At 28.8% G+C, this 26,509-nt stretch overlaps 1 protein-coding gene and 1 long non-coding RNA gene across 2 annotated transcripts in view; one reads left to right on the forward strand and one right to left on the reverse strand.

Annotated features, from left to right (window-relative positions):
- Positions 1–21,674, forward strand: part of LOC111625902 (putative transcription factor p65 homolog) — a 59,624-nt gene extending 37,950 nt beyond the window's left edge. Inside the window, exons 8-12 of the mRNA XM_023369160.1 lie at positions 1,023–1,121; positions 5,772–5,843; positions 7,160–7,228; positions 10,248–10,349; positions 20,446–21,674. Of these exons, the coding sequence (XP_023224928.1) occupies positions 1,023–1,121; positions 5,772–5,843; positions 7,160–7,228; positions 10,248–10,349; positions 20,446–21,032 (929 nt within the window). The 3' untranslated portion in view covers positions 21,033–21,674. The remainder of the gene's footprint in view (positions 1–1,022; positions 1,122–5,771; positions 5,844–7,159; positions 7,229–10,247; positions 10,350–20,445) is intronic.
- A 2,669-nt stretch (positions 21,675–24,343) lies between these two features.
- LOC111625903 lies at positions 24,344–25,871 on the reverse strand. The gene is made up of 2 exons (XR_002756798.1): positions 24,600–25,871; positions 24,344–24,535 (listed from the first exon to the last, which is right to left on the reverse strand). It is a non-coding gene; the product is annotated as an uncharacterized LOC111625903 (long non-coding RNA).
- Positions 25,872–26,509: the final 638 nt, after the last annotated feature.

The following is a 26,509-nucleotide window of genomic DNA, read 5'->3' on the forward strand; positions in this document are numbered from 1 at the left end:
ATAAAAATTTTAAAAAATATATAAAACAGAAAAGTAAAAAATTAGTGTTAAGTTGTTTTTAAGTTATTGTTACATTATGTTATGAAAGTTAAGTTTTAGTATCATTTCCCATCTCCTGCTCTTCCGCCACCAGTTTACACCTCCACCGTCGTCTATCCTCAAAGGTAAAGTGCAAATAAAACTACATTTTTTTTATCAATTATTATTCTATTATGGTTATTTATACATTTACAACTACAAAATGCATTTTTCAGTGTTTTCCTTACTAAAGTTTTTTTTTCAATGTACTACTCAGCTTTAATTTGAGTGTGTTTTTCATGTTGGAATGAATTATTTGGTTTTACATGTAATCGTATGGGAAAAAATGATTCACATTTACAACATTTTCATGATACAATCTCAGTTTCGGAACGGATTAATTTTATATCCTGAGGTACGACTGTACACATTTTGAGCCACAGCAACGTGTGGCCGGGTCTGCTAGTTAAAAATAAAAATTTAAGATGTTACTTCCTAGAATGGATTTGTTTTTAAATTATTATATCAAAAATGCATCAAAATGATGGTATTTTACATATAGAATTTTGAATACATTATATAAGTTTATTTTCAATTATATATTTTAGTTCTTTACTTTTATATTATGTACTGTAGAATAATATATTATTTGAAAATGCTACAATAAACTAATTTATTTTTAAATCATCATATTCAATTAAACAGAATTTTTTTTAATTTAAGAGAGAAATATTTAAAAAAATAATGCTTTAAGTTTTGAAATGTACTATATTAATGATTAATATTTATGTACATACTGAAGAAAATTAACTTTAGTGACAGTATTTAGTATTAGTGATATGATTATGAAAAAATTAAAGTTCAATAAATAAAATTAATTAATTACTAAATTTATGTACAAGGTTTTTACAAAGGATACAGACAGCATTATGGTATAAAATGAATTTTGACAAATAACATTTTTATAAATTAAATAATTAATAACATAATTTATTCTATTTCAGATCCAGAACATCTTGCTCGTAAACGAGTCAAATTTGAACAAGGTTGTTTTGATAATTACATACGAGAAATGACCTCACAAGGTGCTACTGGAGGACAAGGTATTTATAACTATTTCAAAAATTCTGTTTTTATATGAAAAATGCATTAAAAAAAATACAATTGAATTTTATTCATTTATTTTAATATTTCTGGGTTAGAACAACTATAAAATAAATGACAAAATTTACAAAGAATATCTTACTACCTATTCATTTGTGATTATTATTCTGAAATTCACTAATCAAATGCTTTCCAATTAATGATTTAAGATAACAGAATTTTTAGGAAAAATTTTCTTCATATTTTTCTTAACCATTTCTCTAATAGATAATTTCTAAATCTGAAAAATGTATTTAAATTATTTTGTAATTTTTAATAAAATATTATTTTTAGATTTTAGATTGATTTATCATTTAATTATTTTTAAGACAAGAAGTTAACAAACAATATTTTTTAAAATATTATCTACAATAATATATTTTAATCTATTATTATAGGTTGCGTATATTTAATAACAATATATCTACTGTAACTAAAAGTAATTTTATCATTAAGTGATCAGATGTTAGGATTTTATCATTGGAATACTGTTATACAATGATAGTGTTATAAATTTTATTTCATTTTTAACTTTCTTAATAAAGTTTAAAGAATTTAATTATATGTTAAAGTAAATGTATTAAAACTTTCTAGTTAATTTATTTTAAAATTTCCTTTAGCTGAAATAAAATAAATAGAAAAAGTAATCAATTTAAGATATAGCACGTGGTATTTGTTTTATACAGTGGAAACTGCTTTAAAAGGTAACCTTTGAGACCCACAAAAATTATCTCTAAATATAGGTGATCTTTTAATTATGAGAGTAATTAATTTTTCTTTTTTCAGGTAAATTTTATAACAATTTTATTATTTATTTAAAGTTATCATAGTTTAAATAATATAATTAGATCTATTTAAGTGTTTTGAAATAATAGAATTTATTACAGTTACCATTCAAAAAGTTTTATTGTATTAATTTACACCTGTTTTTATAATTAATAAATATGTCAATGTAAATGAAGAATGAATATTTTTTGTAGAAAAAATAATCTAAAAATTTCCAAACAAAAATATCTAGTTAACATTATTATATAAAAAGTTTCTTATACTATATTACTATAGAAATATAATATAAGAAACTTATACTATATTTCTATTACTATAGAAATATAGTATAATTGTAATTTTACTATATAAAGTAATAAAAAATATAATTAACAAAGCAGTACATTGCATGAACATGCAATGCACTGTTTTGTCAATGTAAATTGAATGTGAATGTATAGCTACAATAACTATTCCATGATAGATGATGGTTACAATAGACATATCTATATACATACATACATATTACACTACATATATAAAAGTCAAACTATGTATGTAGGCAAAGAGTTCTATATCATTCAATATGTTCTCATCAAATTTGTTATAAATTTTCTTTGAAACACTCTACAAAAAATACTATGGGATACCATCCAAACACCTCTTAAATTTAGCCTGAGCAATTTTTTTGTGTTTTGCAGTTTATTATTATCCAGGGCAATAAATGTACAGTACAGTACATTTTAGTTACTAAAACCATTATTTTTACCACTTTCTCCTAACCCAACTTTATCAATCACCTACTCACTCAAAAACTCAAGTAACACTGGGCACATGCAGCTAGTTAAAAATAAAAAGTTAAAATAAAAAATTTTATTCCAATAGTATAAAAGTTTTATTTATTTGTCGAAACCATGTCTTCTTGTTTCTTCTAATTCTATGTCACGACTTGGTGCATTTATCGACACTTGGCAAATAGTTTCATCATCCACTTTTAATTCATACAGAAACGCGTTTCAGGCTTTTGCCCCTCTTCAGTCTGTTACATCGATAGGTTGTGACTTGTGTATACAGTATCAGTCAGGCACCTTCCGTACTTCCCACTCCCCTCCCCCTCTTCTCCCGACTTGACGGCCTCACCCGCATGCCTTGTAACTTGTAACGTGTCACTTCCCTGAGTGCTGCACACAGCCTCGCCTGCAACTGTATAAACATTCTATTTTAATGATTGTAGCCAGAAATAATATTAACAAGAACCTAAGCATTGACATTCATAAAAACTGGCTACAATTATTAAAATAGAATGTTTATACAGTTGCAGGTGAGGCTGTGTGCAGCACTCGGGGAAGTGACACGTTACAAGTTACAAGGCATGCGGGGGAGGCCGTCAAGTTGGGAGAAGAGGGGAGGGGAGTGGGAAGTACGGAAGGTGCCTGACTGATACTGTATACACAAGTCACAATCTATCGATGTAACAGACTGAAGAGGGGCAAAAGCCCGAAACGCATTTCTGTATGAATTAAAAGTGGATGATGAAACTATTTGCCAAGTGTCGATAAATGCACCAAGTTGTGACATAGAATTAGTATAAAAGTTGTTTTAAAAATAGAAAATTTGTTAGGTATTTACACAATTTAATGTTGCTCCATCTACAAGAGCATGCTTTTATGTAGAATACAGTACAGTCGACCCCCGTATAAGATCATTGATTATTCCGTTTTATATGAATTCCATGTTGTACGAGTCACTTAGATTTTACAAATACGTGTACCGGGCTGTGAACGGCTCACGTATTTGTAAAATTTAAGTGACTTGTACAACATGGAATTCATATAAAACGGAATAATCAATGATCTTATACGGGGGTCGACTGTATGTTTTTAATTATATGATAGTTAAATGTTCACTACAGATAATAATGTAGCTTAAAGTTTTATGATACTTATGAAATCAAAACAAAAACAAATCAAAATACAGTGGTATCTCATAAACTTCAGAGTTTGAATGCAAAATTCAACAAAAATTCGCTTCAGAGTTAACAATTTCCAAACTATGTGTAAAGTGGTGAAAAAAAACATGCTTGAAGCATAAATACAATCTATTGTGTGTCCAAGTCATCTCTTGCTCTTGCATTAAGCTGCAGTTATGCAGATGTGGGAAGAGGGAAAAACAGGTGAAAAAGAACTTTTGGGATCAGAATTTGCACTCACAATACAGTTTGTGCATTATGTGCAAGAAACTCACCAGAGAACAAGAAACTTCCCTCATCCTCAAATGTTCAATCTGCTAAACTTTTGTATTTTTTTTTTATTCCTTCTGAATTTGTGCGTGCAAGCACACATGCACACACACCAGTTAGGCAGCCTTGCTTCTGTACAATGACTGCAATAAAATGGTGATGATGGCAATCTGTCAAACATGAAGAAAATGGCTCAATAAGCTGCATAAAAACACTATAAATAAAAGGAAGAAAATGTTAATAGTGTAGTTTGTTTATTTTTCTTTAACCTTATTTCTTTGTAAAATTCATTGGATTTTTCTTTCTCACTTTTGCATGAACACAACTAGAGGGAAAACAAGGGAGTATTCCTGAAGGCATGTTACCTTGGTACGCTTGGTTTTTACTCCCCTCCTGTTTTTCTCTCTCCTCTTGAATTTTTCATGTCTGCATAAACACAATCTTTAAACATGATGTATCTGGCAGCCATGCCAAAGTGAACAGTGTGACCAGTAAATGCAATTTTTATTTTATTATACAATTACAATTGTACATGAATTACTATGTAATTGCTACATTGGAATATTCCTTTATTTAAATAAAGTAATTAAATTTAATTGTTAATTTTAATAAATTTGAGGATTTTTCAAATTTACAGATGATGCAAATGAATTTTTACAAATAACATGAGAGAGATATGAGTTAACAATTGAAAACAGATTTTATTCATATTTATATTTTTAAAATAAATTATATTTATTATTTAATTGGTCTGCAATTTGAAAAAATTATAGACCTATAAATTTCCACTGTCATTCACTATCCTTAATCTCAAGAATGGCATTAGATAACTGAAAGACGAGACCAGATATGAAAACATTTGCTTAGATTAGAATTTTTAAGTGCGAGAAATGTTTTACATCTGGAAAAGTATGCAAGGTGGTTTGGAAGTCAACAAAACAATAAATATAAACTTATTAATTTTAGTTTAAGTTTTGAATAATTTACTGTAATAATCATTCAAAGATAACACAAAAATTTATTTGCATAATCACAAAACGTGTAGAAATTGATAAAAATGAATGATAGGGTAAATCAAACAGTTATTGACCACTTGTAGAATTTTTAAAATAAAAATTTCTTTTGACAGCAGAAAGTATTATATTTGCTTATGAATTATTTTTTATAATCTTTCTACTACCAACATCTAGAAATTAAACACCAATCATTTAAATTCAAAAAGTGCCTTGTTTTACAAAAATGCAAAGTTGTATAGTTATTGGCCACACGCAATGACAGAAAAATACGTGGAATTTTTTGCTACATATTGACAGCAGAAACTTACAGTAATACTGCCATGCAACATTTTCAGAATAGTTTTTAAAAAACTCTTATTAAAGAGGTTTAAATTTGAAATGGCCAATTACTATCTGTTGACTAGTAACTGGCCATTTATCGTAACAATTTAACAATAAATTATACTGTGGTCTCAGTCTTCAAATATGATGACTAAATTTTTATTTAACTTCATATTGTAAAATATAATGAAAGATTATAATAAAATATTTTCAAAATATAATAATTGTCTGATGAAATGTATGGTAAAATTCAAATTTGACTATTTCAGGTAGAGGTTTTCCAGTACCAAGACAGATTCATCGAGGATATCGATTCAATAGGGTGAAACCCGAAATTCCTCGTAAGTGATTATTTTTTTAACCTTTGTCTATCATTAATAATGTAAACTTTCAAATTAGTATATTTATAGTACATTCATGGTACCCACATTCATTTCATGTATCATCTTATTAAATAATCCAGAATAAATAAATGTTGCATATTATTTTTGAGAAGTATTAAATTACTAATAAATTACAATTAATATATTCCAAATAAAATATTTTGCATTGTTTCATATATATTAGAATGATCTTATACGGGGGTCGACTGTATGTTTTTAATTATATGATAGTTAAATGTTCACTACAGATAATAATGTAGCTTAAAGTTTTATGATACTTATGAAATCAAAACAAAAACAAATCAAAATACAGTGGTATCTCATAAACTTCAGAGTTTGAATGCAAAATTCAACAAAAATTCGCTTCAGAGTTAACAATTTCCAAACTATGTGTAAAGTGGTGAAAAAAAACATGCTTGAAGCATAAATACAATCTATTGTGTGTCCAAGTCATCTCTTGCTCTTGCATTAAGCTGCAGTTATGCAGATGTGGGAAGAGGGAAAAACAGGTGAAAAAGAACTTTTGGGATCAGAATTTGCACTCACAATACAGTTTGTGCATTATGTGCAAGAAACTCACCAGAGAACAAGAAACTTCCCTCATCCTCAAATGTTCAATCTGCTAAACTTTTGTATTTTTTTTTTATTCCTTCTGAATTTGTGCGTGCAAGCACACATGCACACACACCAGTTAGGCAGCCTTGCTTCTGTACAATGACTGCAATAAAATGGTGATGATGGCAATCTGTCAAACATGAAGAAAATGGCTCAATAAGCTGCATAAAAACACTATAAATAAAAGGAAGAAAATGTTAATAGTGTAGTTTGTTTATTTTTCTTTAACCTTATTTCTTTGTAAAATTCATTGGATTTTTCTTTCTCACTTTTGCATGAACACAACTAGAGGGAAAACAAGGGAGTATTCCTGAAGGCATGTTACCTTGGTACGCTTGGTTTTTACTCCCCTCCTGTTTTTCTCTCTCCTCTTGAATTTTTCATGTCTGCATAAACACAATCTTTAAACATGATGTATCTGGCAGCCATGCCAAAGTGAACAGTGTGACCAGTAAATGCAATTTTTATTTTATTATACAATTACAATTGTACATGAATTACTATGTAATTGCTACATTGGAATATTCCTTTATTTAAATAAAGTAATTAAATTTAATTGTTAATTTTAATAAATTTGAGGATTTTTCAAATTTACAGATGATGCAAATGAATTTTTACAAATAACATGAGAGAGATATGANTATTTTTTATATTTCTAGGATTTCCCATGAATCCACTAACAGCTACTGCTTCTAGTTCTGCTGCAGAATCTACACCATATATTGGAGGTAATAAATTAAAAATAAGTATATATGAATAATTTCAGTTTGTCAATAAATATAGTAATTTTGTCAATTTTATTAAATTGTTTTATTTTGTGGCATTGTCACAATTCTAGACATTTCTTGGCACAATAAACACAATTCTAGGAATGCGATTTTTAATTTTCTAAAATTGAGAGCATATAGTGTACTGTTTTGATCCTGTACAGTACATCATACTTTTCCTGATAACAATACAGTCATCTCTCTGAGTTCTTCAACCTTGTGTTCACGACACCAGTCCTGCAAAAAATTTCATAAACTAATGTCACACTAACTAAAAATTGTAATTTTAAAACAATGGTTTTTATTTCTGTCTTAAGGTTATAGAATTTCTTAAATATATGAAGAAGTATGAAGAATTTTTTGCCCTAATTACTGTTTTTTTAGCCTAAAAATTGATTGTAATTTTTCTTTTTACTTTCCAGGCTGTTATATGTAACAGAAGGAAAGTATGGCAAAAAATGACTCCTCAAGATCTTTACATTTTTGGACTCAGGACATCTTGAAATGTTGAGAAATGCAAAAAACTTTGGGTTTTTTTTTCCTATGTGTGTAGGAGACACAATTTGGTTCACCCTCTTTGAAGCTTAATAACTTTTGTGCTTTTTGTCAAAAATTTCTGAAATTTTGCAGGGTTGTTTGTTTATTAGGAGGCTATTAAATTTTGGTTATTAAAGGTTGATGGGGTGGGGAGATAAAGGGGGTTGTGTTTATCTCCAGTAGGGTCAGACTTAATTAATGACTATTTTACTTGTCATTAGCATTTACAATTTTTTATAAAACCATCCCTACCCTCAAAATTATGCTTTTTACCATTTTATAATAGTTATAAATATAAGAAGTTTTAAAATAAAAATATGATAGCAGATGGTGCCACCAAATGTTGCCAGGAAAGTTAAGCAACTTGTTGCTGAGTTTTATGATTGGAATTCAAACGAATCAATCATACAAATATATAATAACTTCAGTAACTTATAATAAGTTCAATTTTAACCTAATTTTTTAAGTCAACTTAAAATAAAGGAAAAAAGACAGTGGAATAGGACTTACTATACTGGTGTTAGTTTCTAATTAGTAAATAGAGGAAATCACACCAGTATAATAAGTCTTTTTTATAAACAAGGTCCAAATAGACAATGTTTTACTTTTTCTTTTTATATTAAGGACACAGAGGTAAAAAGAATTAAAATAGTGGAAGTTTAGGTCAATGTTTAATTACATTATCTGTGATATCTCATGAAATTTGGGTAAATAACATTTTATCCTTGCATACTTTAACAATATAATAATTAATGTAAGCAACACGTGTATTAATGAGAGTGATTGTGATTGAATTTCTTCCCATAGTAGTGCAGCTGTGTGCAGTCCATGAAATATTCCTATTTTTGCCAGTCTGCAGGCATGAAAAACTTGGAAGAACACTGATCTATCTCATTCAGTTCTGGAGAAAATGTTTGAATTCAAATAATGTGACATCTGGTCCAGACCAGAAGTTCATAAATAGTTAATCAAGGTCTCCTAAGCTTTCCATATGTGGTCTGGACTTTCATCTATCTAACTCTGTTCTCAAAAATAAGGAAGGACAGACAGACCGACGCCAGTGGGAATTTATAGGTCTGCAATTTTCAAGTTGCAGTCCAATAAGCTGCTAGCTGATGGAAAGTGGGTGATCAGTCTGATTTTATGTCATCTTACTAATACTTTCCTGCCCTTTTTGATTGTTGCCATGCCTCTCTTGGCATTGTATTACTCTATCCAAAAAAAACCATTTGAGATTTAAAAAAACTGCACCAAGTAAAATCTTACGACAAAAAATTTGACTGTCACTATAAACTGTCATTAGATTTTACTTCGTGCAGATTTTTTACATCTCAGATGTTTTTGTTTGGATATCAATTGTTTTTGGTTAATGGTCGTCTTGAATACAATCTCTCTACACACCGGTGTATATAAATAAAATACTCCTCAAACCTTTTAACCAGAGTGCTTCTATTTTTAGAATTTTGCGATTTTGTCTTGAAGTAATTGTCTTGAAGTAATAATACAATGATGTATAGTTCAGTCAGCCCTTGGCGACAGCTGCCATCTTAGACACTTTCAATACACCTTTTAGAAAAATCACTGAAAAGTTTTAATTTGCATAAATTTGCGTTTTTCGTATTCTGAATAACATTTCGAATGGAAATCATTCATTTTCATGCAATTTTATCCTTACAAGCATTAAAATTAAGCAATAAGAATAAATAGCTCTATGGGGAACCCCTGTAAACTTTGACGTATTGACCTGGAAGTTTTTGCAAGATTATGATAATGAGAAAGGCTTAAGTTTCAAGTTTGAACTTTCTATCCCAGTAGTAGTTTTTCTCTAGGAGCATTCACAGTGCTAAATGAAGAAAATACAGCAAATATTTTTTTGGCAATTTTTGGTTGCTTATATTTAAACAACCCCTTTATAAAAAATTTTGTCTACTACCTAAGAAAACAATTATCTTTCAAATGAGATATTCAGAATTACTTTATGCATTTGGGGACAGAGAAATCAATCCCCGAAAATTGGCAACTCTGACTCCTGTATATATAGTCAATGACTTTTTTGCTTGGTGTGGAGTCACTGCTGAAATTCTTGATACAGGCCTGTTTTATATTCAGTTTTATGTCAATATAATAGCAAATTGAGCTATTAAAAAAATAAACTGATCATAGGCTGCATATAACCCAAGACTATGCTTTGCTAATTTAAATCATTTTGAAATAAAAATATTTAATATGTTAATATAATTGTTCTGTAAAAAACAGTAACATGTTTTATTTAGAAAATTTCATTAAAATTTGTGGTGATAATTATTGAAATAGATCAGCTAATGAATTTTCTTTAATTGCCATCAATGAAAATTTATTTAATAATGCATTCTATGAAATAATTTTGTTATTTAAATTATTGCCTCCAAGATATTATTTTGATTTGTTTGTTTAATTATTTTAGATGCCTCAAATATTTTACCATTTAAAAAACTTAATGAGCCATCGTCATCTGTGCATCCTGCTGAAAATTCTCTTCCCATATCAACAACTCTTCCATATTCAGGTAACTTTTTAAATTATTTTTTAATGATAAAAGTCTTTCTTTTATATTTAGATTTATATGCTTCATTATACTAGTATATTTACTAGTTACTACTATATTTAGTATTGAAATAGCTTTCAAACATATTGCAAAAAGGCTTTTAAGGTAAAAATTAAGTGCTGAACAAAAAACTAGATTATTTTAATTTTTTTATTCTTATTTTAGACAGATTGAAGAGTTATATATGATAATCTGTAGATGTTAGATGATTAAAAGTTCAATTTTCAAAGCATACTTTTATGATACAACACTAAAATGTTTGCTGTTTCTTGATGACTAATTTGTTCAGAATATACTCTCTACGATGGTATTGATGCTTTAAATAGAAAAAGCCGCCCATTGTATTGCCAATCACAGTTTAGTTAACATTGTATTTTTGTCACGTGACTGCAATCTGCCATTTTCTAAGCAAAGCACATGGTTTTAGTATTTTTGTATACTAGCACTAGTCAAATAGTTTTGTGTTAAAATGTCATCAAAGAAGGGACAATGCAGCCAATGAACTACAACTTGTCAGTTTGAGATATTAGTTAAAACACTTTGGTTCTAACTGGGTCCAGTTTAGACATTTTGAGACCCTAAGCCGAACTCTGTGTGAGACCCCTTACCAACCCTTTACAATTTTAGAAGTCAATCATATAAAAAAGAGAATTAACATAAACATATTAATTTTAATAATAAATGTTTTGTTGTTAAAAAGTATTTGCAACATATAAAATAAGGTACAATTTAAAGAAGAAAACACTAAAAATTTTGTTTCTGTTGTTTTGATTGCAAAAAGCTGCTAAAAGCTACCTATAAAAATCAAATTAATTTTATATTTTACGTAAAAAGAAGAAATCACTAGAAATGTAATATAAACAATATTGGTTATTTATGTAATTATAAATACTACAAAAATCAAAAAGTAAAATATAGTTTTGTTGATTTGTAAAAAAAAAAGTATATCAAAATTTGATTTTCTTTTTTGTGGAAAAATTTGAGATCCCTTCAATCTCGAGGCCCTAATTTTCTCTCTCTCCAATTGCTGGTGAAGTATTATCATCTTTACATCTAAAGTCACCATGTTCTTTTACTTTTGTTATGTTTCTAATGGCACTTTGAGAATGATTGATAAGAAAAGCTTAGTTATCGCACGTGGCTATTGGAACCGAAAATGAAATGTAAGGCTTGGAATAGCATTTTCACAGTTGATTAAATGCCATCACATGGTTCTGATAGAAACTGGTTTTTATTGTATTTGTTAGCTTAATGATACAAATCAGAATAGGTCCCCAGATCCCAAAATGGTTGATATCTGAATGACTAAGACAGTAGCCTTAAAGTGTCATGTTTTCAATGGGCACTTCAGAGATGCTGTATACAGATTTTGTTTCTGTTCTGGCAGTTTTTTGCAAGATATAAATTGCTGTGGTTATTCACAATAACTAGAGTACAACTTGCAAGAGATGAAGCTTTTCTAAGATGGAAACTTGTGAAAACCATTATATTACATTTATTTCAGCATTACCTGTCAATTTTTTTTCTGCAAAATGATTTTCATTTGCATCTTAGACAGGCCATGAGTTAGAACCTGCTAAAGACAATTAATAACAGAGATATAACTAATGAAAGTTAAGCAAATATTGAATTGAAAAGCCTGACAAAAATATTACAAATGAATTCAACTCCTTTTGTATCATGATGGATTTTAGGGACTAGTTTAGTTAATGTCATAATTGACATTAAAGAGCTTGTAAATTGTTTCAAAAACATAATATTCATGATTAAATCTAACCACACAATACTTCTGATCAACATGAGCTTATTATTGAACAGTGAATACATTAAGTAATTTGCACATAAATCTTGTAACAAATTTAGATTTAAACATGCTACTGAAAAGTATGTTCCATGTCATAACAAAAGTCTTCTATTGGTTTCACTTTAATAGAAAATTTTTTGGTATGTAAGAACGTGCCACTCAATTTTGTGTTCAATAATATAATAATAATTTCTGAAGTTTCTTCTGTAATGTTTTGTTTCCATCTGCATTAAGCTGTATTTGTGTTTCCACTTTGGTTTTTTGATGCATTGACATGTTAGAAAAGAGTTTTGCTTAGAACATTTGCATGTTTGTTTGTTTGAGAATACATACACACCAATGTATATGTTCTGGATCCTTTTACTTTTTAGTAGTAGTTTCAATGAATGAAACTACTATGTGCTGATTGAAAATTGATTAAAAAAAAAAAAAAAGTACATTTTGAAGCAATTATGCTTTCTTGTTACAACCTGATTAAACCAAAAAGTTTAGAGCCCCTTGAAATTTTGCTTTCACAGGTTTTACTAATCCTATACTAAGGATCATTTGGAAATAAGTAAATCATACAGAATTAAGGGAATAACTAATAGTGGTTTGTATATTTAATAACATTAGAACAAAAAAATAATAATAATAATTAATTATGTTACAGAATTGAAGAAATTGAAATTACTAATTCAAGATCGATCTTTAGAAATCAACATGATAAAAAATAGTAAACAAAGGAGTTGTATATTTTATCATATATAACTGGATCTGACAAAGAACTGAATTTTTATAAAAAACAAAAATACAAGGGAGAGTTCAGAAAGTAAGTTGCACTCATACCAAAAATATATATATGAAACATATTGGTCAAAAATTTTTGTGTGTGAATATACAATCCAAAGCACTACTTTTCGACACATCACCAGTTAATTTAAACATTTATCAAAGTGTAACGCAAGTTTTTCTATTACTTCTCAGAAGTATTTCCATCCATGTGATAACCATTCTCTTGATGATGTGATAACCATTCTCTTGATGATGTGCATTTCCATTTCCATGTCTATGTCTAAATATCCAATTCATCAGGTAATCTCATTTATCATGATTTATCTGTTTGAACAAATCAGTTCATTAACATGGTAAACATCGTTGTCAAAGTTGACATCTTCAATGTCCATGCACCCATTCTGAAACAATGTATACCATTTTGCAACTGCTTTCTCAATGTATACTTCCTTCAACTGACATTGAATTTCAGTGGGGTTAGACCTTTTTTCCCATAAGAAACGAGTTACTGCACAACTTCCAATTTGGACATGAAATTTTTCATGACTGAAAACAGACCAACCTTTACAATCATGTTGACAACTCTGCTCTGCCTTGTAGCCAGAAGTATTACCAATGTTGCCACCAGATGTCATTTAAATATTGTTTATGAACAAAAAGTTCTCTCCAATTGCAACTTACTTTTTGATTCTCCCTTATATACAGTAAACAGTCAATTTAAATCTTAACTCTGATTTCTGGCAAGAGCTTAAAACATTCTAATTTTAAAATTAACATTAGGAATGTTTTTCTTAAAGATATGAATTTTCAAATGTGACTATGACTATATAATTTCCATTCTGAAATTTATAACTAACTAAAATTCCTTGCCCAGCTAAGATCTTTTTCAGAAAAAGTATTTGGTCTATTGTTAAGCTTTTCCCTGCCATCATATTTGACAGCTACATTGCCATTCTTGATTTGTTTCTGAATTACAGTAGAGCATCGATTATCCGACTCAATTGGGGACTCTGGTTGGTCGGATAACTGAAAAAATTGGATAACCGAAAAGAATGAAAAAAATACATTATTAGTATATCCCATATAATTAGTATATCGCTATTAACCTACTTTGTGTTGAATTTTCATCGATGTTAAGCATAACAAAATTTTTTTTAAAATAATAATTGTTGCTATTGTATCGTTAAAAATTATTTTTAAATTATTTTATTGCTCACAAAACAAACAACCACTCATAATTAGNGCTATTAACCAACTTTGCATTGAATTTTCATCAATATTAAGCCTAACAAAAAATTTTTTTAAAGTAATAATTGTCGTTATTGTATCGTTAAAAATTATTTTTAAATTATTTTATTGCTCACAAAACAAACAACCACTCATAATTAGAAAATTAAGTCTCGTTTAAATACTGGGCTCCCTTTCATGGTCGAGCCAGTGTTGCCAGCTAAAACACGCAAAAATTTAACAAAAATAATATTCAAGTAGCCAAGACACCCAAATATTGTAGCGCCACATCACTAGCGGACATTTGAAATTGCCAACTAGAACGGTCGGTTAACCAATGTGACGGTTAATCAGGGGTCGGATAATCAATGCTCTACTGTACTTGGATTTGCTTCCATGAATTTTGCAATCTATGCAATGCAAGAAATCTATGCAACGCTCTTACAAATAGTTATAGTAATTCCATTGACCTTTACTGAATCTGGAAAAGTAAAATGTTTCTTGGATGGGGTTCACCTTTTGCGTAGCTTTGTTTTGTTCTACATAAACTCCTAAATTCCAAATGGAATGGAAATAATATTCTGCATCTTCACTCATTTTCTTCCAACATTCCTTTGGACAAGTACATAGTTCACCTATTTTTCTAGTTTGAATAACCTTATTGATGAATAGTGAAGTATATTTACATATATAAATATCTCAAAACCAGATGTTAATCATGCCAAATGATTGCCATAATACAGGGCTTCTTAAACTTTTTTTATTCACGACCCCATTTATGATTGTGATTTCTTACGCGACCCCCCAAAAAAATATAAAATAAAGATATACACATATTTGCAAAAACAATAATGGTGTACTACTACAGTTAATAGGGATTGTAAATTTACCGACTTTTTCATTTACCGGTAATTCGGTAAATGAAAATTAAAATACCGGTAAATTTTTTCCTGGAAAATAAAATTAAGGTGATAAAAAATATAAGTCATTTTGATTTCCATTTCACATTTTTTATTTCAAAGATATAGAACCAGGGTGGCCAAGCTTCTTGATAGTCCGAGCCATTTTTCAAAATTTGAAATTTTTCGCGAGCCGCAATTAAATACATATTAAAAAGGTATGCAAAAAATTCCAGATTACAAATTATATCCGTAGCAAGAGTGATACAAATTGTTTCTTCCAGAGCACAATGTCAGCTGTCCATTGCAATGACAGTTTACAAATTCAAAATTGGTCTGGAGTCGGTCGATAACGGACGATTACGCCACTGCTTATGTTCGTTCGCGCAGTTTTCCATGAGTCATATCATTCTTAACTTGGACGGAAATGAAATTTGTTACAAGGTTGCACTTAATCTTTCATATTTGTTGTTAGTAATTTAAAAGACATTTTGAAACACATACGGAACAATAATAATTTTTTAAAATATAATAACACAAAAATGAAAAGGGAACTCGGGTACATTTATCGAGAGCCACAAATAATCATTTTCATACAAAATAATCCAGATTAGGTTAGGTTAGGTTTCTAGACGTTTTCGGACGGACAGCATCTTTAAGTAATAGAAATCTTTCCAGCATGTTTAGTAAGCTATTCCACCTGGTTCTACAATCTAAAATTAAAGAAAGTTCTTTTCGTGAGAGTAATGGGGATTCTCTAAGAAAATAGGGTTAGAATAATACATATTTTGCACAATCTTAAGGCATAATATTAGAATCTTGTAATAAATATTTGTACAGTAATACCCCAAACTTACGCGATAGGTGGGACCGAGCGATAACCGCGTAAGTCGAATTCGCGAAAGTCGGGGTATAATTTCGCATATAAATACATACAAATAATTTTTAATTGGGGCCGGAGACTAAAGAAAACAATAATATAGAAAAAAATGTTTAATAAAATCTTAGATAATACATATGTATAACAAATTAGGCCTATATTATTTTACAATTTTTCACATTTACTTGATTATTATGCCATAATTTTAACATTGTTTCTATCTCAGCAATAATACTTTGACTTTCATGAATGATGCTTGAATTTAAAGATTGAGCATTTTTCACAGCTTCGAGAATTTTTTCTTTGCCTTTTATAATTGTTCTGACCGACAATTCCGGTAGATCAAACTTCTTTGCCAATTCACAAATTTTCATTTTTGTATCGAAGTCTTTAATAATGGGTACGTTCGTAAAGTCAAACGAGTTAAACGCGTTAGTAACGAATCGTTCAAAAAGTCTAACGAAATAGGAATAACGATGACTTCATTCTCGCTTAACTCGTTCGACTTTACGAACGTACCCAATGTTAACTTTACATTCCAAAGATAAAGTTTTTCTTTTCTTGTTTGATGCGGAAGAATTAGTTCTACTTCGTTTGGATGACATAGTAGAGTCTCTCAAGTCTCCGTAGATATAACAAACACAGAAATAAATTGTAGCTATGTGTGGATTCCGCGCGACACGTCCGAACATGTAAGCTGAACAATAGTGTGGGGGGGAGTGAGTAATCGAGGGTTGCATGACGCCCAAACAAAAGACGAATCGACGAGATTTGAAAATCGCGTAACTCCGGGTTCGTGTAAGTCGGGGTATTACTGTATTTAATTATTTTAAACAGTTGTTAGAAGTAAAAAATTTATTTACGGTTCAAATTTTAATGTTATTTTACAATAATATTGCATTAATGTCCTGTCATAATGTGGTGTATTCAAAATTGCTATTAATTTAAAAAATATGTGAGATATATACGTATCATTATTTTTAAATATTAAAAAAGGAGATATTTACTTACTCTTTAAGAAAAATGTTGATTGTAAATATTTTAAACCTTTAAAAATCTCAAAAAACTGCAGAGCACAATTCACATATGTTAACTAGAGCTTTCTGTACAATTTACAGTGCCTGTCAAACCCAATTAAGTTTAAATTAAAATTAAACAAAAAATATCTCACATAAAATTAATAATTAGGTATATTGTTGCTTACACTTACCTGTTTTTTCTTTATTTTCAATATCCCTTTAGCCCTTTTAAATATCCATAAACGCAATATTTTCTACATAAAAATTTCTAGTATGGATTTACCAAATTACCGGTAAATTTTTGAAATTTGCCAGTAAGTTTACCGAATGTTTTTTTGTCAATTTATCGGTTAAGCGGTAAACCGGTATACAATCCCTAACAGTTAACTCTTGTATTACAATGGAACAGAGACAACTGAATACACTGAAAAGCGACAACACTACACTAGTTCACACTACAATCAGTGTTGCTGAATCAGAAGTGACACAAAGCGCAACTCACGAAACCTATGACACAAAGTGTGCCATTTTCAAACTCTCACAAATTATTTTCAATATTTTGCATTAAAATCTCGCGACCCCAAGATTTCACTAAGCGACCCATAGTTTAAGAAGCCCTGCCATAATACATTGGGCTATTTTTCAGCTACTATTAATAATTAAATTTTAAGTAATTTGTTACTAAAGGTAGACATTAGGCATCATCTCTTATTAAATTTAATAATTTTAATAAAATAATTAAGAATATTCTGGAAGAAAAGAATCAACCCAGAGCAGGACTTAAATCCACAACTGCCACTTACCATGTGAATACATTGCCTATTACATTACCTGGACCCTGAATGATTCTCCACTTCCAGACATTTAATCTTAGATACAACAATCCATAGTTACACATAGCACCAACTGGGGTCAACTAAATATGCCTAGAAGCAGAGAAGTGCTTGAGAGTCCAGGTAGCATAAGTGGGAGTTGTAGGTTCATATCCCACTCCAGGACAATTCTTTTCTTCCAGAATATTCTAAACTAGCAGACCCCGCCACGCGTTGTTATGGCTCAAAATGTATCTATTATAAATGTATAACACTTCCCCCGTGGGGGGAAATTTTTCGAAAAATTTCTTCTTAGTGTACGTTTTCTTGACGTACTCTATTATAACGCAATCAAAAACGCAAAAAACCGCATCTAAAATAGTATAAATAGAAGCAGAGTTCTTTACGGTAAGCCTTAATCCTAACCATCTCCCTTCAGTGGGGGGAATTTTGACATGTATATTATATAAAAACACGTGCGTATTCGAATGCAGCATTGTGTCAAAATTTCAAAAGAATCGGTAGGAACAAACGAACATTACATTTTTATTTATATAGATAGATTGAAGATGATCTGCTTTAGTTCATTTTCACAGAAAAGTATAATGCCTCACATAAAAGCAAACTTAGGGCGTCGTACTTGTAGCGCCATCTGTTGGACATAAAAGCCTTAACCTAGATTATATATTTTAATTTATATGAATGTTTAACGGAATAATATACAGCCTATGTCCACCCTGAGGTTTCATTCTAAATATTGGTGAAAGAATTTTTGAAATCGGATGAGTAGTTTCGGAGATTACCTGCTGCAAACAAACTTACTTACAAACATTACCTCTTTACAATATTAGATAGATATAGATTATTTTATTAAATTTAATAATTATAATAAATTAAAAGAAATAGACATTAGGCATCATCTCTTATTAACAATTTACTTAAATTTAATTAATAATAATAAATCTGAAAAATAGCCCAATGGATTACAGCAATCGTTTGGCAGTGAAGTATATTGCTGACCTTTGTTTTTCCTCCTCATGTTTTGCACATTGCCAGTCTTGATGATGACTCTTGCTCCTACTGTTTGAAGAGCAGCTGATAGGACTGACCTCAGGCTTCCTTGATATATGTAGTTCATACTAAAACAGTAAGTAGATTAAATCACAAAGAAAGAAAGAAAGTTTTTTTTAAAATCAGTTTATTCTAATTTCATAATGGTAGAATTATTTTATGAAACAATTTTGGACAAAATTAGGTTATGTTTAAATTACATTAATAATATCTGAAGTAACAATAGTTATTTTCTTATTGGGGTGCAATTTGAAAAAAATTGTAGACCTATAAATTCCCACTGTCATCTGTCTGTCTTATCTTAATCTCAAGAATGGTAGATGAAGTTAGGTAGATGAAAGATGAGACCAGATATGGAAATCTTAGGGGCAGGAGACCCCTGATTAATTATATATGAATTTACAATGCAAACAAGAAGTCACGTTATTTCAATTCAAAAAATTTTCTATGAAAGGAGTTAGATGACTGGCACAACTCTATTGTTAAAGGAAAAACATGATGTACAGAGGCAAGCCACTACTAATCTGAGGTGAACAGCATATATTTTAAATTAAATTGATTAAAAATTGCAGCCTGGCATTGTGACAAAGTCACAAAGATAATTGTTTGTATTACATTAGTTCATTTTGAATTTACATTCAAGCATTAGAATAAAATTTTATCAGTATTTGTTTTTACTTTTATTTTATGATAATTTCAGAAATATCCATTGACATTACGAGTATTACCAATATTTATAATGTTACGCAGAACAATAAGAGTAGACATTTGAAATTAATAATTATAAGTATTATCACATACATGTCTCTCACAATATTAAGATAAGTAAATAAACAAATCTATATTAGCTTAAAAATGTGTGTATTTTTTGTAGTATAGAACTTTGAAGTGAAAAGTGTCATCCTTCAATTCTCTCTTTATAGATATAAAACTAATCCTTACCTCCTCTTCTGAATATTCATTCCCAGGATCAATTTAAATGACCTAGATTATATTATTACTATTATTCATTTGACTGCTTTCTCCTTCCATTTTTATTTAGTCTAGCACCTTATTGCTCAAAACAAATGACTGTTACATTGATTAGAAAAATGATATAGATTTACTGCGGAATCATGTAAGCTCACATCAGAGCCATCTATTGACAGAAAGTACATACTATTATTTTGCATAACTTTGTGTATGATTCTGAGTTTCCCCAAAAATGAAGGTTAAGGTCTTATTGAACTGAACCCTTCAATTAAGTGCTTAGCTAACACAAAAGATTATTATGTAGAAACTTAAATAAGTTATTAGTTTAATTCTGCAAGCAAAGTATGCAGAATTAAAATCAATAACATCTATTAGCTGTTAGCTAGCATCATTTGGGATCAATAATTGGTGTAAATAAAACAAATTAGTTCTATATTGATGAACTTTTGAAGTTTTTTACATAATAATCTTCTCTCTCATTTATTACTTACTGCATACAAATACTACTTTGTTTAAAAAATAAATTTTGTATATAATTTTAAAAATAAAATATAATATGTTTATTATACATTATGCATTTTCATGTAATTCTTATTCAGATTATCAAAGGTTGTATACCAGCCCAAGCCCCGGAAAGCAAGCATTGGAAACAATTACACCTGTTTCCACAGCTATTTCATATACTGGTGGTGCATTACTTCATTCATTTTATCAGCCTAATAATAATATTAATCCAGAATTTTCTTCAACATTATCTATGGGAGGAATTCTATCCTCTGTCAATATTACACCACCACCGCCGCCATCACTGTCTGACAACAGTAGATCTCCACCACCATTAGGAGGAGCAGTCAAAGATAATCCAAATGTAGCAGAATCTCTTCCTGGATCTATAAATGTTTTAGAAGATGATTTACCAAATTCAGGATTGCAAATGTCTGTCGATGATGCAACTGTTAAATTTGATAGTCTGACCATTGATTTTTCATTACAAACTGATACAAGCTTATCAGGTACTAATTGGTTCGATTTAAATCCTTCAATATTTGATAGCGGCCAAAATTTACCTTCAGGCAATGGACAAACAGATGAAAATCTTCATGAAGTAAAAAAGATAGAAAGGGATTTAGAAGAATTGAGTCAGTTATGTGAAAATACAGTTCGTCAATCTTCTGAAGATACTTGAAACAATAAAAAATAACTAGTCTTAATTTTACATAAGTACTGAGAGAACTCATTTGAGAAATATTTGTTAAATGTTGAATATTACATATTTTATCATCATCAATGTTAAGTTGTTTATATTTCTTGATATAAATCATTTTTGCACACAATAACATTATTTTTTTGCCATTTTACAATATAACCTCATTGATCAAATCAATCTAGCATGTATCATTAGATTAAAATATGAAAGCTTCCGAGGCTAAACTATGATTTTAAAATAGTAAAATATTATATAAGTATTTACATTTTAAAGATTAAAAATTAAAACAATCTTGGTCTTAATTTTTGTCAGAATTTATTAATTTGAAATTAAATAATTAGTCATATATTATCAATTAGATTCATATTAATTTCCAGCAAGTATTGTATTAATACATCTTCACTTAATACTATTTTTTGGATACTGAACATGTAAATTATAAAAAATTAATCACCATAATTATTCAAAATTTAATTAATTTAATCTAAAGCATTTAAGGTTCTACTATGTAGTTTCAATCATCACCATAAGTTTCTTTTATTATGGTTCATTAAGATCTAACAAGTATTTTTTTTTATTTTATTTCTGTTAAATTCTTCTAAAAGATAATTGTTTAAAAACAAATCATTTGAATGATCCAGAAATTTAAAAAATGAAAAACTAACATATATTTTTATTTTGAAATTAAGATTTTTCTAAAATATATAGTAGTAAGAGGAAAAGATAGCCAGAAAATTTTTTTTAAATTAAAGTTTATTTACTTACAATTATTGAATATTATTTAATAATTATAGGTAAATAAACTTTAATTTTAGAGCACATTTTGATCAAAATAAAAGCCAACAAAAATCAAATAAATTTTTCAAAAGAAAATTATTTGATTTGAGGTTGAGGTTTAACAAAGTCTTAATAATTAAATCCTTACTATATTACCACAAATTTGTTTTGAACAAATATGGTAGAACCTTTTTAAATCTTGTCATTCAAGAAAATTAAAAGCCTAGGGTTCTACCACATAAAATGTGCAATAAAATGTACTTAATTTCATCTAATGAGAATAAGCTTACATTGTTTTGATCAAGCAGTACTAGCTTATTGTTGAGGGCTGTTTTCTGCAGAAAAATTCTGTTAAGAAAGGAAATATCTGTTTCTTATAAGCTATATGTTTATCAGAAAGTTGTCATTCAAATGTGACTAAAATAATCATATTGCAAACAATAAGAAACATTCTAGAATGCAAGTGACTCAATAAACACACAACATAGTTATGACTTACAAATTAACTGTGCACCAAACATCCAATTTTCCTCCTGCAAGTCTATTTCCAGCAGGAAGAAACTTTTCAAGCAGTTTTTGATAGTCTTCCGACTTCTGTTTGCCACAAATGATTATTATTGGAGTTTTACCATGATATCCAAAAGCTGCCCAATCCTTGACTTCCATCTCTTTTCTGTCTACTATGAAAAGTCAGATTCTTTTCTCAAATCACGCCAATAACTAAACCAACCATCAGGCCTGTTTTAAGTTCCGTTTCTTTTCATCACCAAACAAAACTTTTTCCATTCTTCTGTCCACGTATTCTCGTGCCAATTATTCGTGCACTGATGTGTCTGGCTTTAGATATGGTTGTTTAGCATTAGCTGCTTTTCTTAGAGAACAGAGTTATTAGTCACTAGTTGCAAAATTTGTTCGGGTCTTCTCTAGATAATACCATTGGTCTACCATATCTAGGTTAGATATCTAATGTACCCCTGAAGGTAATCTTTCAGTGTTTTAGCAATTTCCTACAGCCTTCATTTTCCAAATTTTTTTAACTTCTTCCTTGCTGAATTGTTTTAGTTTTGGCATATTTGTAATCAAATAAACTTATTTATACTGTACAATACTGGCTTTAGATAAACTAAAATGTTCTGGCAACACATTCTAGAAAAATTTTAACTTAAAAATAGCAAATAAATTTTAAAAATAAGCTATAATGAAATGTCATAAACTTTTTATTTTAAACACTGAAATAATTTTTCTTAATTGACTATTAAGATTCTATTCTACAATTAAGAACTTCTGTGCAATTTTATAGTTTTCAAAAAATCATACTTAATATTTATCATGTCAGATATATTTTGTGCTTTGAAGAACTTTTAAAAAATTCATAAATGCATATAGACTTTTAATTTCTTTTATCAACATAAGACATTGTTGTAATAGGAGGAAAAAATGGTTGTAAAATTATAGAATTTTTAAAAAGTTGAGGTTTAACAAAATTTTTACAAAAATTTACTATTTTTTAATAAAAAAACACATTTTTATTTTGATATTTTTCATAACACACTTCTGAGAATGCATTTAAAGAAACAGATCTTTTATACATACATTTTATTTTCTGTTTGGATAAACATTCCTTATTTTGTCAGAAATGTTTGTGTCTATGCAAAATATCTAATTGTAATTTTTATACTGATGTGAAGTTTCTCAAAATCTATTGTTTTTTAAATAAAAGTTTGTATATTTTTTTGAGATGTAATTAATTTTAGAATTAAGTTTTGTGAAAATGCCAATTATTATAATTGAAAAATTTAGTATTAATCATTCTTTTATTATTGCATTTCTATTATCATCTATCATTTGTGTTGCTATCACAAAAAAAATTTGGTTTTACCAACCTTTGCTAGCAAATACTGCTGATGATTTTTTCACACTAACATTATAAGCAGGAAGAAATCAAATTTTAAATTATTATATTTGTCATAATCACCACATGTAGTTTCATTATAATCCTGTAAATCTGACAACTGCTTTTAATTTTGTTCAGTTGTCATCCATAGAGTATAAACTATATATATAAGTAATTTTGTAAATGTAGAAAATGTGATCAGATTTTATCAGCTGGATGTCATAAACACAAAAATATGGACACAGTTTTATATCAAATGCTGAGATTGATATGTTCCATATCATCATCTGAACTTTCTGATTCTCTACTGATCAATGGCCATTTCAATCAAAAACTACTGAGTTAAAACCATAATAATAATAATCCATTTGTATTTCATCTGAAATATTAAGAAATGAGTCCTATAAATATTCAGTATTTTGCAGCTAAATATATCCATTATGTGCCTTTTTATGACTATAAAAGCATTAGTATTTAAATAAAAACTGTTGTTATTTTTTCCTATTGGAAATGTAAATATCTATGCTTAAATGTTAGTCAAAGTAAAGATTTTATGAAATGTTGATTATTAACAATTGTTTATTGAATTAACTATAAAATTACAATTAAATTGATTATGTGAAATTGTAAAAAAATTTTATAGCTATTTTTATTGCATATATACAACCTGATAAAATGACACTGTGATTTTCAATTCATTCCAATGTCAAAGTTTTATGTATGATTTAATATAAAATATTTCAATAAATGTTTTGATGAAATCCTTGAAAAGTTTATTTCATAGGACAGGAGGCCAGTCTAAATCAATTTTCTGCAAAGAAAATGTTTATTAATGATAGCAAATTTCATTATTATTTCATTTCTAAATTGCTTACCTCTACATCTAATTCGATTATGTCTACTTCGGCTTCTAATAACAGTCCTAAATTTGGAACAGTTCTTCCAAAATCACCATGAACGAATTCTTTCACATACCTTTTTAGTTAAGATTATTCTGTTTACAAAATCTTTTATATTACTGCTATATAGTACACATTAAATGCTGTTCTGGGACAAATTAAAGTTATCATCTAGTTTCATCCTTTACACTTATATAAATTAATCTTAGATTTCTACATTATATGCAAGCAGATGAGAAATTTCAGAAAGTGACTGAAATAAGAACAAAAATCTTTGTATCACAGATAACAGGTTAATATATTTATAGAGTTAAACTAATGCTAAAATTTGGTGTCGATTGTTTAGTGATGCCAAAAGTCAGCCAACTTGTGACCTGTCCTACTGCAGTCCATAAACTATGCACAAGAATTAAGTGTTTATTTACAATCATACTAATTGATTAGTTGATTGATTCTGTTAAATTATGATATAAAAACAGTTAGTTTTGGTAACTTTTCTCTTACTCCTAGGAGTCTTCACTAATCAAGCGAACATCAAAAATCGGGGAAGGTACTAAAAATTTGTTGTAAAGTGTAAATTTATAATTTACATGTTTTAGATAGTCCTAGAAAAAATAAGATAAGCAAAAATGAAATACATAAACTTTATATCATTTTTGACAGTCATAAAACCAGCAGCACACTTTCCAGAATACGAGTAAAATATGCAAGAAAGCTTACTTCTCGAATACATATGCTGAGTGTACAACCATATGCATAAAATATAATAAGTTATAGAACAAAATTGAAACTAATTTCAGTTAAAAAAAAAAAAAAAAACAATAAAAGTCATCGTTACATACATTGGACATCTATATTACATTCCTTTGTATAAAATATGAAGTCTGATCAGTTAGGTAAGATTTAAATGCAATCTATAAAAAATACTAATGAAAAATTCATTTATACTGTTTTCTTGACTGTATTTACAAATATCTGGGAATCAAATTATGAAATAGGACACAAGAATGGTGACAATGAGTGATGCAGTGATTGAGTTTCAATGGCAATTTGCATTTAAAAACTTGAAAAGTCAATTCTTTTGTATGCAAATAAATACATTGTCACATTTTTTTCAAAAAGTAAGTATTCCAAAATTGGGAGTCAATTTATATTTGGGCCAATACAGTATATTTAAATTTTTTATTACCAAATCAATTTAATCTGATTCTTTACCAGAAAATTATTATGCAGGAGAATTTGCATTCATGTTCAAAAAATTTCACATGAAATTGGTTTTTACTTGTTTACTTGAAGGTTTTTAATCAAAAATCGTTTGATTACACACACACACACACACACCAAAAACATCATTTTTTAGTTTTATAACAGAATATTTGTATTTCTCATTCAATATGTTCAAACGTAGTTAAATTCTTTTGTAAATCCAAATAATGATATACAAGGTCTGTACAGGTACAGTGGTGCCTCGTATAACGTACGCCTCGAATAACGGACGCTGCGAATAACGGACTTTCTGTTTGACCGTTATGTGACTCGAGCTACGGACTTGCTGCAAACAACGGACTTTCCGTTCGGCAGTTACGTGAGATGAACAATGGACTTTCTTCGAACAAGTGCGAATGATGTTTCCACTCTTTTGCCGTTACCAATGACAATCTGCTATTTTTAGGATATATTAGTATTATTAGAATGTATTATTAGTATATCTGAAGTAGAAATGTAATGTAATATATGTTGATGATTTAAATAAACATTAAATGTAATGTAATATATGTTGACGATTCAAATAAACGAAATGTAATTGTGTAGATGCCGAGGTGGCGGGACGAAAAGAGGTTGTAAAAAACAAACGGAGCGAGAGTAGCTCGTAGAAGTGTTTAGTG

Source organism: Centruroides sculpturatus, unplaced genomic scaffold (genome assembly GCF_000671375.1).
Source record: "Centruroides sculpturatus isolate CEXI.00-Female unplaced genomic scaffold, Cexi_2.0 scaffold452, whole genome shotgun sequence".
NCBI lineage: Eukaryota > Metazoa > Arthropoda > Arachnida > Scorpiones > Buthidae > Centruroides > Centruroides sculpturatus.